The sequence below is a fragment of the Poecilia latipinna genome, unplaced genomic scaffold (assembly GCF_001443285.1).
Source record: "Poecilia latipinna isolate Pla-1442-1.1 unplaced genomic scaffold, P_latipinna-1.0 Scaffold1518, whole genome shotgun sequence".
NCBI lineage: Eukaryota > Metazoa > Chordata > Actinopteri > Cyprinodontiformes > Poeciliidae > Poecilia > Poecilia latipinna.
Window position 1 is genome coordinate 135,869 of NW_015114134.1, and position 14,450 is coordinate 150,318.

At 41.4% G+C, this 14,450-nt stretch overlaps 1 protein-coding gene across 1 annotated transcript in view; it reads right to left on the reverse strand.

Annotated features, from left to right (window-relative positions):
* Positions 1 to 14,450, reverse strand: part of LOC106963291 (receptor-type tyrosine-protein phosphatase N2-like) — a 141,837-nt gene that overhangs the window by 115,912 nt on the left and 11,475 nt on the right. The window contains exons 2-7 of the mRNA XM_015058125.1: positions 11,757 to 12,001; positions 9,039 to 9,486; positions 8,412 to 8,711; positions 8,167 to 8,207; positions 7,353 to 7,777; positions 2,380 to 2,466 (exon numbers count right to left, since the gene is read on the reverse strand). Of these exons, the coding sequence (XP_014913611.1) occupies positions 2,380 to 2,466; positions 7,353 to 7,777; positions 8,167 to 8,207; positions 8,412 to 8,711; positions 9,039 to 9,486; positions 11,757 to 12,001 (1,546 nt within the window). The remainder of the gene's footprint in view (positions 1 to 2,379; positions 2,467 to 7,352; positions 7,778 to 8,166; positions 8,208 to 8,411; positions 8,712 to 9,038; positions 9,487 to 11,756; positions 12,002 to 14,450) is intronic.

A 14,450-nucleotide genomic window follows, 5' to 3' on the forward strand; every position in this document is an offset into this window, starting at 1 on the left:
GGGTTTAAAAAGTTGCCCAAAGGAGAAAAATTTTCCCCCCGGGAAATTTTAAATGGGAAAAGGTTAAATTTTTTTTTTTTTTTTTTTTTTTTTTTTTTTACATGAAAAACATGCAGCAACTGTGAACTTAAGTGTGCCCGAAATTTAAACTCTAAAAGAAAACCTCACATTTCAACCCTCTGCTCTGAAAATCCTGTCCCTTTGGTCATATTTGAGTGTTTCTTTTCATTAGTCAGGACTCATCAGAGCTTCTGAAAGTGAGAACCTCCACCCTCCAAACAAAGCAGGGCGGCGTGCTCTGACCCGGCTCTCTTTCTCCCAGCCGGCGCATATTCAGGCAGCAGCTTTCAAACGCTCACCTGTCGCATGCTCTCTAAAAAGGTGCACAAAAAAAAAGCTCACGTCATGTCCTTCGCCTCGGCTGTTTCTAAACGAATGTGCTTCCATTGCTTTGTAAAAATGAAAAAGGACGGCGGTAAACAAGCCAAACAAAAAGGGAACATTTTCTCTATTTGCCTTCGGAACAGAAAAGAGTAAATTTGAGGTGCAAAGACACAGAAGAATCTTTATTTGAGGCTGTTTTTTACACCGATTTCACAGCAAAACAGCAACATAATGCAGCAAAGTTCCTTTAGAAATCCTGTACTAAAAAGTAACATATTCCATTCAGCAGTGGATGGACGGGAAAAAAAAAAAAAAAAAAAACATTACTCATTTGGTTATTTTATAACTAGAATGTATGTTGTGTAATTAAGGAAACGCTACAATATGCATTCTGATTAGGACTTATTTTGACACTCTATATTGCCAAAGTATTGAATAACTACTATAAATAATTCAGTATGAATCATTTGGAGCTATCCATTCTCTCAGCTAATAAATATCCTGTGGTGATTGCTTAATGCAGTCCTCAGGTTTTGGTCAGGAATTTAACTCCATGTATAAGGTACATGATACGAGTTTGGGTTATCTCTCCAATCTTTAAAAGAAAATGGAATAGTATGTCAATTTCATCTATCTTATTCCACATGTTCTTTACAAGGAACCTGTTTTTTTTTACATGTTAAGATAGCCGGGGGACCTTTTCTGTTAAATTTCCATGTTCTCCTGCAGATTTTTGGCTTTTTTCCTCAACTTCTCCAGTATCTCTCAGCAGCTAAAGATAATAAACTGTCTTCTTGTGTAAGTGTTTGTGTAAATGGTTGTTGTGTTGTCTTGGCGTTGCGTTTGCCTGATTTAATGTCGGACAGTTGTCCTTTCACAGTCTCTAGAGGTAATGCCTTAACAGTACGAAAAACAGCTGTTAGTTTTCAGATGTTTAAAAGAACTTTGGCATAAATTACTTTTAATGCAGGAACCGTATCTTTGATTAAGTGGTTTTCTCTCATTTACATGTGAGAAGTTCGCCACTGCGCTCTCTTAATAAGAGTTCGGTTCAATAATGCCTCAGACCTTTCATTAGCATCAAGAAAGAAGGCATTAATCATGTCGCGTGTCAAGACTTGATTCCATGTGATGCGAAATGACAGATGTATTAACAAAAATTAACAAAACCGCTGCAGCAATGTTACACGTCCCAGTGTTTTGGCTCAGCAGCACCAAATGTGGAGGTTGAATTGAAAATCCGAATGCCTCTGCAGCTGGCGCCGACGTTAAGGTCACCGTGTTTTTTTATTTAGGAAGCGTTATGCAAGCCAGAATATTCTTCATCTTGTGTTGGAGTGTTTGGCACGAACGCTGCAGTCGTCTGGCTTTGTTGTTCTCATGCTGCAGGTGTTATTGAGCCACGCAGACTTCACTTCTCCCTGCCGGAGCGTTTCAAAAGGCTCGTCAGATCTCAGACGAACACGTCTCCTCTGCCTCCTACGCAATCTGACACCGAGCGGGCAGAAGAACCACGTTAAAAACACAAATCAGTCCAGGTTCAAGGACAGTTTGCGCGCTCATTAATACATTAACCGCCTCCTCATGGAGTCCTTTTCTCTGGATCCACCGCTACTTCCAGTTTTCTCTTTTTGCCTTTAACTAAAAAAAAAAAAGAAAATGGTTGACGGCTGCACTGCTATTTTTTGACAAGAGGTGCTGTGGCAGTGTCACAGAGCTGTTTTTAATACAGCAGAGACATCAGTGTGGGTCTAGAGGTAATTAGGCTTGATTTCTCTGGCTGCATGAAGTCAAACACCCCAAAAGGTCAGAAAAACAGCAAACGTCAACAGTCTCCTGCACTTTTCTGTTTTTGCATAAACAATCCTTTCAGGGAATGGGGGGGGGGGGGGTCACCCTGTTCACCTAAACTCAAAGACTCCAATGCCAAATGTTTCAAATGCTTCAAATATAATTTATAATTCTACTGCATGGTAGACCAGTGTTTGCACATACGAGAGCTGCGTGAGGTCTGCGGTGTGGAGGCTCAGCCTCTGGGTCAGCCGGTCCATCAGGTCCGAGGCCCGGTCATTGGTGAGGGAGCTGGAAGAGACACCCAAACATTAAGGTGTTAAAATGCTGGTTTTCCAAGAAAATGCTTTCACATTTAATTCCCGCCAACGGGTCATTGCACACAAGCAGAATGCCATGCTTGTCTGAGTGGATGTAGTGCAAAAAAAAAAAAAAAAAAAAAAAAAAAAAAGAGAGAGAGAACATTGCAGACAATCACAAATAAAAACACACACAAAGCACTGTGTCGAGGGAAAAGGGATCAGCTGCCTCTCCGGGCTTGCTAAATCACCTGCTTTTTTTTCCACCAATGAAACAAACAATAAGGTGCAAATGGAACCTGCATGAGGTGTAATGGCTGCATCATACAGACACTCCTTTCTCTCTCCTCCTTCTCTCATCTTTCTCCTTCCTTCCGCATTGACGTTTTCGCCGATCCCGCACGCGCTTTGCCCTCACAAAAAAATAATAATAATAATAAAATGCGCAACGCAAACACGCCGGGGCCACGCACGCGCCTCCACGTTGAGATGGGAATAATAAGGTGCAAATGAAATCGAGGTGAAGTGTAATGGTGGTCTGATAAAGCCATGCCTCATCTCAGCTCAGTCCACGGCTGCTTTCTCACTCAGGGAGGAAATAGACCAAACAAAGGCAATCTGCCGGACGCCGAGCTTCGTACGCGGGAGATGAGAAGTGCATCCTCACAAGCGCTATCAGAAAAGCTACTTTTCTTTATTTTTTTTTTCCTGATGGCTTAACCAGGAATCACTGGGAATTGCTGCCAGGTGACTGCAAGGTGACATGCAGCAAGAGGTCATGGATCGCGCTGAGACAATCTTTTAAAATTTTGTTTCCATTCCATATAATGGAGAAATGTGAAATAAGCAGGGAAACAATTTCATGGAGGCCTGGGCATTGAGTGCAAGACCATTTACTGCATACAGTTCCTTTCAAAAATCTGTGCAGACCATTGAACTTTTTTTCACACCACAACCCTCAAAGTGTTTTATTGGGATTTCAGAAGAAAGATCAACATAAAGTAGCATGGTGTGCATTTTGTGTTTAGCTCCCTGTATAAAAGTATAAAAAGTATAAAAGTATCTGTACTTTTTAGCATCAATGTTTGCTCCAGTTACAGCAGCACGTCTTTTTTTTTTTTTTTTTTTTTTTTTTTTTTTTTTTAACCAGCTGGAGTCAGAACGTTTGTAAAATATATATTTTTTACTAGTCTTGCTGCAGCTCTTTAATCAGTCTGGGCTTTGACTGGACCATACCTACACATGAATTTGCCTTGATCCTAACCATGCAATTGGAGCTCTGGCTGTATGTTTTATTGTCACGCTGGAAGGTGAACCTTCAACCTACACTCAAGTCCTTTGCAGCCTCTGTGAAGTTTTCTTTCAGGATTCCCCTGAAGTTAGGGCTTCCTGTTGACTCCCACTAACTTTTCTGCTCCTGATCGAGAAAAGTCTATGATATTGTCATCACCATGTGTCAGGATGATTTATTAGCAAAAAAAATAAATAAATGTATTCCACTTCACAATTATGTGCTACTTTGTCTTGGTCTAACATATGAAATATAAAAAGATAATGATTTAATATGAAACAAATATGAAAAGGGTTCAGGTGTCTGAATACTTTTTGCAAAGAATTGTGTGCGGTACATCTTTATCCAAGTCAGATTATCCTCATACATTAGTGCTTGGTCTGCATTTGCACCTCAGCCACATTTTCTAACAGATGTAACAGTGTGCTGTGCCTAAGTGGCTGGTTTTCTGTGCACTTAAGTGGGTGCAAAGTTCTTTCTTCTGCAATTTTTGTGGAGTTTTAGAAGTTAAAGCTCCACCAAAGCAATTCCAGACACGTTCCCCACCCATCTGCGGTAATTCGAGCAACTGGAGAGCTTCAGGAGTGACTTGGTTGTTGATGCTAGCACTTTTCCCCCTTGGGGTTTTCTTTCTCATTCTCCTGAATCCATACCTTTCCCACCTCCGTCTCACCTCCCCAAAGCATACACACATACCACCCCAAAGCTGCCGCCGCCGCCTCCTCCTTCTTCTCCTACATCTCACCCCCCACCACTTCTCTACAACCAGAGCAATGTCAGATGCTGTTGGATAAGCAGCTCTGTGTGGCCTCACGGCATGTGAAGAAGGGGATAACAACTGTGCAGCCATGATGTCTGGAGCAAATGCAGAGACACCTTCATAGGTCTACCGTGGGTGTCCGCTGAGTGGACAGTGAAGAAAGGAGGAAGGTGACCCGCTTCTTTCCTAATATATACCGTATGTAATCTGCCACTTCTATTTGCACAGCAACAACGACCGGACCCATATCGGACCTTTACGAGGCTGCGTTTTGTTGATCAGGTGAAGGACAACCCACTGACACCAGCCTTGATAAAGCTATAAAGAGATTTGAGAGAGTGCCAGGGGCAAAGACAGAGTCGATAGAAACTTATCTCTGTTGAGACGGAGCCGAGCCAGAGGTAAGAGAGAAAGGGAGGCAGAAACTTGGCTCCCCTTCCCCACAAAGTATCATCATTAAGGCTGTAATGCTGCACAGTAATGCTCTCACACTGAGGGATTTATCATCTCCGCTATTGTAATCAGGTACAGCACACACAAAGGAGTCTAACCCACAGCGTCCCTTTTCCATAAAGATGGGAATATGTAGGTGGCTTTGACAGAAACTCGGCTTTTAAAGGCTGTGTCAGTAAGCGAACAAAGCAGGCATATGCTTGGTGCAAAAGTGAGAGTACTTGAAACAAATCCATTAGTATGTCAGAAGCAAAACACTGCCTTACAAAGAAGACTTGGACTACTCCATCAAGTCGGGTAGCATTAAGAGTAAAAGGACGTTTACATTTGATGGTGCTGCCTGTATGCTTTTGTACAAAATCTGATTTAATGTGTATGAAACGCATCGAGAGGAAATGTGCAGTAAATGTGGTCACAAACCAATGCCCAAGTTATTCTGCCATCTCAAGGACAGCTGTCACTTTTATGAAAAAAGTTCTTTTATTGTAACACTTTCACTTCCAAAATTAACTGCAGCACTGACTGCAAAGTGTTACAGTTAACACGAAGCGAAGAGTGATTGTTTCTTTAAATCTACGCTTTCGGCAATCCAAATTTGGCATTTTTAGTGAATGAAGCGATAGACAAACATGATGTTACTTCACAATATTGGTAAGTTTACCAAAACTGGATCCAAATGCAGAAGCAACATGTGCACAATTAGCCAAAACAGTAATGTTTGTAAAATGTTTGAAAAGCATAAAGACAACTTTACCCCAGATTTGAACAGCACTGCAATGTTACAAATGAAACAGAATATTCAAAGCTTTCCCAGGGACAGAGAGAGAGATCCTCTGGGTGCATCAAAAGGCAGTGAGCTCATTTTGGAGTGTAGTAGTTCTCCTCGGTTTAAAAATGCACACAATTTTCACAGAGAGAGCAGGGTGGCAGCTTATCAAGAGGCGCAGCTTGGATTTAAAGGTGGACAGGCCATTGTGTCCTCGTGTCAAGGCTTCAAACTCATCAAGTCCACAAGGACCGCCAGTCCTCAAAGTAAGGTATTGTAACACTCGTACCTGCAATGCACAACGTGAACCATCACTCCTGAAAATCCTATCATGCGGTTGCACTGATCAGTCTATGCTCCACATCCCAATAAACACTCCACAGCACTGAGATGTCTTCCACTAGAAATCAGTACTGATGCCCCCGATGGAATAAAGCTGGAGGAAGTTTTAAGTTTTGAGAAGTTTAGAGATGAGAACAGCAAAAAAAAAAAAAAAAAAAACTTTTAAGTGGGTAATAGTGTTGAATATTGATTATATTGCAGATGGACTAAAACCCCTTACTTCCAAACACAAATAGACTGGACTAATAAAATTGTAGCATCGTTATTTTCTTTATGCAGAAATATGACCTTTTCACCTTTTCTGTGATCCGGGCATATTTAAATGGTTGCAAATATCTTGGAGACTGCATGTTGGTCTTAATCAAGTGTAAATGGGGGTCATAGTAACAGCCTGTTTCAACCAGTTACTCTTGGTAAACTGTTCATTAGCAACTCTTAATTAGCAGAGGTTCTTCGCTAGTATATGCATATCATGATGTGAAAAATGCAGAGTTATGGATCTATAATGTGGCAGTGACGTGCAAAAGTCAAGTCAAGTTGCACCAGACTTTCTTGTAATCATTTAAGTTGTCTTGATTGTCTACTAACATTCTAAGAGTTTTAAAAGTTTTTTTTTTTTAATTATTATATTATTTTAGCTGCTTTTTCATTTTACCTGGGCCTTTTATGATTTATATTCTTAGGCAAGTCTCTTTATTCCAACTTATGAATCATTTAGATATAAAAAAAAGCTCCTGAATATAAGAGATGAACCACGGACATGTCAGTAGTTCAATCTATCAAAAAACTCAATTTTAAAGAGGATCCTTATGTACCAGCAGTCTGGCATCAATGTGTAGCTAAAACACTGAAAAACGTACTGCAGATGAATCAAATGATTCAAATGAATCAGATGAATCAGATGAAGGATGATGCATCACCAAAACCTTGCGTAAGCTCTTTGCCTTATTTTATAAGACATACTGCATAACAAGACGTCATGTTATGCAGAAAAAATCTCAAGCCAAGAAAATCTGTAAAAGATCTCTAGAAATACCACAAAACTACAAATCAAGACCTCATTTTACAAGAACGCAAGAAAATCTGAATTATTGGAAGCAAAGAAATTAGTGACGACTTCACATTTTTGCACTCGCAACTCATCGGTGCAAACAAAACTGCTCAGTTATAATCCAATTCGATAGAAATTTAATAAATTAGTAATCTTAAAATAGCAGGATGTGTAGCCTAAAAGCAACATTCTCAATTGCATCATCAAAAACTCACTCTGAGTTGGTGATGATGTAGCCAAAGTGTCTGTCCTTCCCTCTGCTAGAAAACTCCTTCACTCCCACGTGGACCAGCTGGGTTTTAATCTTCACGTCCTTCTTCTGCGCCTCCTCTGGCTGCGCAGCCCCGTCGGGGGTCTGGTCCGCCTGCATCCACCTCTGGATCTCAGAGTCCACCCTCCCATCGGGTGCCTCTGCTCCGCCAGTCAGCCGCAGGGTGGACCCTTCCTTTGCCGGGACGATCACGATCTTCTCCTCTGAGCGGTAGGGGGCAGGAACTTGACCTTGCTTCGTTATGCTGTGGACGCTCTCCAGTCCAACCATTTTCTGGAGAGGAGCTGGCGGCCTGCTCTTGACCCCAGGAGCACCGCCGAAGGGCTCCATGTTGAGGTAGTCTAGCAGCTTGGAAAATATGGCCCCATGCTGTTTGAGTAAGAACAATTTTAGTTTAGAAATCAAGAGGACATATGTTTTTTTTTTTTATGAGTAAATTGAACAGAGCTAGTTATTAAAAAGGACACATTTATGATACATCTTTCACCTTTTCTGAGAGTTTGGAAGAATATTTTTTTTTCCTTACAAATAATAACGGCCACATTAATTAGTTTCTCTTGTTTGTTGATGAAAATGCTGCAGACAAATCTGAGATTGTGCAGGGTTACGTTGTCTTTCAAATTCAAACTACGCCTATTCAAATCCTCCTTTCAAAGCAGCAGGAACAAGTAAATAAAACTGTATCTTGGTCACGTCTCATTAAAAAAAAATATATATATATATATATTTGTTTTGCAGCAGAGTAATTTATAATTCACCTTGTCAGTGGACTCTTTTTCTGCAACGTCTATTTGTTGGCCTGGAAAGAAACATAATGTATGTGAGAACATTGTACAGAAACAAGGTTCCTCCTTTGTTTAGCAGAGGAAAAACAAGTTTGACAGAAATATGAAAGAGTGAGAAAAGCATTTAGCAGAATTTCGTATGAGGATTACACAAACAAAAGCCAACAATGCCTTATACTTGCACATTATTATACATAATATTGTACGTGAACACCAACCTTGTTGTTTTAATGTCAGAGTTTCCTTTGGGTTTGGATTCAGACCTTCATCTGATTTCAGATCCTGGTCTTGATTCAGAAGCATTCCTGCCGGCTTCTCCTGGTTAACCCTCATCTCCCCCCTGGGGTCATCACCAGCGCCGGGCACTGGCTCGACCCCATCAGTAAGCCGCTCCTCATCCGCCTCCTGCAGAGCTCCTGTGATGACCTCAGCAAGATGGTCCAGATCTTTGCCCATCAAAGCCTCCATGTTAAGGCTGTGCCTCCCCAGCTGATTCACCGCATTGAGGATGAGATGATCTGGAAGAAAAACAGGAACAGAGAACAGATTATTTACAATTTCACTTTACAGTTGGGTTTCCATATACTACCAGAAACTCAAATGAATTTTATGAAGATTTTTTTTTTTTCTAATTGACAAACGGTCAAAATTAAGACATACGGCTCAAGTGTATACATACATCCTCAGCGATATTCAGTTAAATGTCTCTTAGCATGCTGCGTCTCAACCACCCCATTAAAAAGCTCCTGGCATCATTTCAAATAGTGGGTTTCCTGTCACAAACCAAGTTCTAAGTATTGGAGTGTAAAATCTGCAAACAAAAGCTACAAAACAACTGCACCTACCATCCACGAGGCTATGGGGGTCTTTTGCAGGGAGCCGATTTGGGCCAGCTTTGAAGAGCAGTCTGTCAAGATTAGGCTTTGCCATATTGGAGCCAAAAGCAATCTGTGGGTCTGCGTGATTGCTCTGAGTAGGCTGCAGGTAGCTGAGGTAGTGGAGTTTCCCCTTTGGCCAAACAGGCTCTCCACCAGCGATGCCCTGCTGAGTGCTTGACGCCCCGGGAAGGAGCTGCTGCAGATGGTTGGAGAGGAGCTTGCTCCTGTCAGGTTCATGGCTCGAGTAGGCTGTACTGAGCTTGGGGTGTCTGCCATCGCCACTCTTGGTAACGACTTTGGTAACTGGAGGCTGGCCAGCTCCTTTCTGGAGGCTGTAGATGGTGGTCTCCTTCCAGGTCTGCTTTGGCTTTGGCTGGCCGGGCTTTTTCAGAGCCTCGGGTGTGATATCTTCATTCTGCAACACATTGTCAGCCGTCAGCTTTAGAGTATGAGTAGTATTAGTATTTGTAGCACCATTTTCATGGATCCAGTGGAGGTTATGAACCAAAATTGTAGTCAAACTTATTAAAAACACAAATACTACCCAATTTCATCTTAATTTTTTTTCAGCAAAACTTAGAGGTAATAACTAACTGGGATTCAGTGTGTTGGAGGAGCTAGAATTTGTGATTGTCTGTTAGACAATATAAAGAAAAAAATCCTTTACTTTTTGAAGTATTTAAGGTATTGAGCCTTAGTATTAGAGTTACTTACAAAAAATCAGGGAAAATTCACTGTCCATACGGTTGTGTCATTTAGCATTGGATGTTAAATCTTTAAGTAATATACATACTTGTCATAATAACATAAGATTTTGAAGTGTAGCATCAAATAGCGGTGGATAAAATAATACGCTAACATGTTACAATGCTAACAGCATCACATTCTGATTTCTGGAATATTGTAGACAGCATATTACAACATTAAGCTAAGAAACAAAATGTGTGAAATGATAGAGACAGCATGTCACAACAATGAACTAAGACTTTTATTGTAGCTAATGTAGACAACAGCACTTTAGCTAAAATGTTGACTTTGAAAACATCTGTATGTTATCAACAAATACTGCAAACCTAAAGTTTTCTTTTGCACTTTTATAGAAGGGATACTGTGGGAAAATTCACAGGACGCATTTTCAACCTGGCCTGGGCTCTTCCATAACCATTTGGCTCAACAAGAACATCAAATGAGCTGCAGCAGGGGTCAGAGCTGATGTGACAAGCTTCAGAATAAGAAGAGAAGCAACCTGCGCTCCACCAGACAGGACAGGATATGAATAGGGATTCTAGATCAAAGACAACTGCCCTTGGAAATTGCATTATGGAAATCCCAGATGAGATAGTGTCACTCAAAGAGTAATTTCATGCATTCCCACAACACACCAGAAACTTTAAAAGCATATCCTCCCAGTCTGAGAAGTAGCGGCAATCCCTTATCGAAATGGGGCGGGGGGAGAATGATTTCAAAGTTACCCCTATGAGTTTATATTTCACACATGATGAAACATGGATTTGCATTACAATGCGCTGCTACGTACACAGACATTTAGAGGTCTTTTTAACCATTTGGCAATGAAGATGGAGTTGATACTGGCACCAAAGAGAGTGATTTTGTACTTTTTTTCCCCCCCTTTTTTGTGATTCTGTCCTGTGAGAATGGCAAATCATTCTTTCCATCTGAGTCAGACGAGCCCACGCACACAGCATACAGTACATCTGATGCACTGAAAAGCATTATTATCCATGTCACTGCAACACTAATACTAGCTCTCTCCCCTGGTGCCATTTTCTGTCTTTCAAATGTATACAGAGAAAATGTCAGTCTTTCCGCTGCCAGCATACAGAGAGACCCATAATGGCATTAGCACAGCAAGACGGAGGTGCTCCGCCATTCATGCTAACCATGTTTGCCTCTTTCCATCACGCCGCACCACAAAGGACGCCGTTCCTTCTCCAAGAAAGGTCTTGAACTCTTCAACTTTGCATTATGGATGCAGTGACACAGCAGCAGGACGCAGCCCACATATAAGAGATTCCAGTCATATCTTGCACAAAGCGGGACGTCCACCCTAAATATTATAGTTGAATAATGTAAAGAGGTGATGGAGGACCTTTGTGTAAAAAGGGTCCCCGCTCAGTGGGAGAGAGAGAAACAAAAGCAAAGCGGGGACAAGAGGACAAATGCAAAAGACAATAAATGACTCCTCTATCCTTTCTCACTATACCACCAAATGACTTTTTGTTTACACGTTGCATTGAGTATGGAGATGTAAAGTCTTTTGCAAAAGTCTTTATATGTCACATTTAATAAAGAACCACATTTTGTCCCATTACAGATGCAAACGAATGCATTTTACAGGAGGTTTGTGGGACAGACGAGCACAAACTGGCATTTATTTGTAAAACTGAGGGAAATGATGCCTAGTTAATTTTTCTTTAGGATTAATAAAATATTTTTGAATTGAACTGAAAACTTCATTTACTTTATATGTCAAAACTTTTCACACTCAGTTTTCAATAAATGTATCAAAAAGGCGTATTGATGTAAAGACCTGATGGCACAGCTGTCACATTTTCATACCAAATCTCTTGTTTTAATTCTTAAATAGTTTTTTCTTTTTTTTTTTTTTTTTTTTTTTACTGTTTGTTATTGGCATTCATTTCATTTACAGTACCGGAATCTCACCTGAATTACCGGTTGATTTTCTTGTTGCTTCGTGTCAGCGTCTGGCCTAAAGCCCAATCCCATCAAATACTGCTGAAGGTTTCTGCTCAGGTCCGCCTGAGTCGGCCTCAGCTTCCTGTTTCTGGAGCTGCTGTACGCCGTCAGCTGGCTCGGAGGGGGGCTCTGCTGGCGTAGAGGGATGTTCCTCAGTTTGGAGAGCTCTCTGGAGATAACCTGCTGAGTGATGTCGTCCCGCCACGTCAAACCTGGAAAGGGGTCAAGATGAAAACCGTTCGGTCCTTGGATTTTAGGTGTTCATTTCACCAGAACGTGAAATTAAAATAAAGAATAAAAAACAAATCATTTTCTTTTACTCTATTAAGCTACATAGAATAACTCCAAGCACTAGAACGTAATGTTGGACAGTCTTCTTGAAAAGAAAATGAAATAGCGGAATAGTGCTCCTATGGAAAAAAGGAGCAGAAGCAGAGCTGACTGTGTAGAACCTTTGATCTGGAAATATGAGGAAAACATAACAGCATCTACTTACAATCTGAATGTTTGCTTCAAGAATTAAACTTGACAAAGTCAATTAAACTGGACAAAGTCAATGCCTGGATAATGTAAACAGGCATTGACTTTGTAAAGCTGTAAAAGCTTTAGCTGGCATATTTAAGTAAATGAAGCAGTGGGAAAACAAACGCCGTTCAAGACAAATAAGAAATACAAGACTGTAACTGACGGCAAGCTTAATAATATTAAAAACTACTAAACCCAAATGCTATTTACTCCAGTTTTGTTTACTTGGCTTGCTTTAGTTTTTTGCTTGTTTGTTTGGCTTTTTTGTAATACATGCACCAGAAATTTCAGTCATTACTTCCTTTGTTATGTATTCTACTTGGTTTCATTGGTTATGAAACTTTATGTCTTTATGTTTTTGGGACTTGCCTTCCCTGCAGCCCCTAAAGTCTATTGGCTTAAGTTTTGAGTTTGCTTTGACTGGTTCTTAACATACACAGAGCTTGACATGAAGCTGTAGAATGACAGTAAAGAAAGAAAAGATGCATAGAACAGCCATTCAACAGACCCGGGGAGAATGCCGCTCAGTGGCCTGATGCCTTGCCAACATCTCTGCTAATTGCCAACACATAGCTGTGATGCAGAACTCCTGGGCAGAGGCGAAGCACAGCGGTGCCAGGACCAGATGGAGCTACCCAAGCAAAGCAGACACCCAAAGTATGGCTCTTTTCCCAACGTGCCAAGAGGCGCAGGATTCCATCAGCAAAGCAGATCGACATACCTTAGATGGTATACGTTCCATCGGAGCCAAGATACCCACTGATGGCACTTCGGTTGCAGCACATGAGCATCTTTTAATCAGGAACAACCAAATCCACAGCAGCAGATTAAGATTTATTTACAGGACTCATAAAAAAACAACGCCGCCGTTAATGACGTGGACATGCTTAATATCAATGAACTAACAAGTCACTGTAGAGATATGAAACATGAAGGTATTAATGCCGCAGAATGTCTTCATTAGCCTGGTTTCCCACCCACACAAGATATTTTCAAAGGCATCCATGAGCACAGATGAGGATCTGAGCGATGCAGAGGAGCTGCCGATGCCTCCAGTCAATCTTGGCAGCGCTGATCGGAGCACAAAGCAGCGTATGTTGTCACCGTTCTGGAACGCAGCTCAGCCATCCATCCGCACAACAATGACAGTTAACTACCCATGGCTTACCCGACATGGGGCCTGCTGACTATACGTTGCCACAGTGATGATCATTTACGCTATTATCAGCGTCAGTGGGGAACTCGGGGCTGGCGCTCCATATGCTACCTGCAGTTTACTGCAGCTGGTTAAACGCTTCCAGAGTAAATGTGTTATTGCACCCTAAACGGGGTGAGACTACCTTCATTGGCTGTGTCACCTCTATCCCTCCATCTCCTGGGGGATGCACTCATTTCCATACGTACCAGCCTCTCTGAGCCTCCGATGGGCACACTCGAGGGGAAAAGGTATGTCGACACAAATTACAGAGCCAAAACGAGTCGTTTTGTACAAAAATAAAGCCAACGAGAGTGGCTGATGTGGCTTTTACGGTTGGATTTCTCTCAATGGACCTGCAGGCGGATTAATCTGGAAGTGAAGAGTCAAATGTCATGCAATATCCTCGATGACTCCAGAGTCAGAGCAGACTTTGTCGTCAAGTGCTGCCACTTTCTGCCCGCTAACGGTAGCATCCCAGCTCGGGCAAACACCTCCGTTAATTAACGCTTTGCCATTAGCACAACAGCTTTCAAACAAGCATGATATTTCAGTTGGCCTCCTGTCTGTTTTCTGTGTGACACGGAGAGGCAGAGAGGGGGGGGGGGTCTCCTACATATTCAAAGCCTATTAGATGATATCCTGTCTACAAGTCTCCTTGCTTCATCTGGTGTTTTTGAAATGCAGATTTTCCCCTTTCCTTTACTTGTGTCCACCGACTGATTTTAAAGGCATTAACTGAAAAGACAGTGAATAATTTAGCAGCAAGTTGGGCCTAATTAGCCAAAATGAAATGTGTCACTCCGAGTTTGACACAAGAATGTAACAAACACCGCATTGAGAAGTCAAGCAGCAAAATACAACGCTTTCATGTCATACTTTGGTGTTTTGTATACAGAAGATCATTTTATTCTATAAACCATTTTACAATTATATTTTAT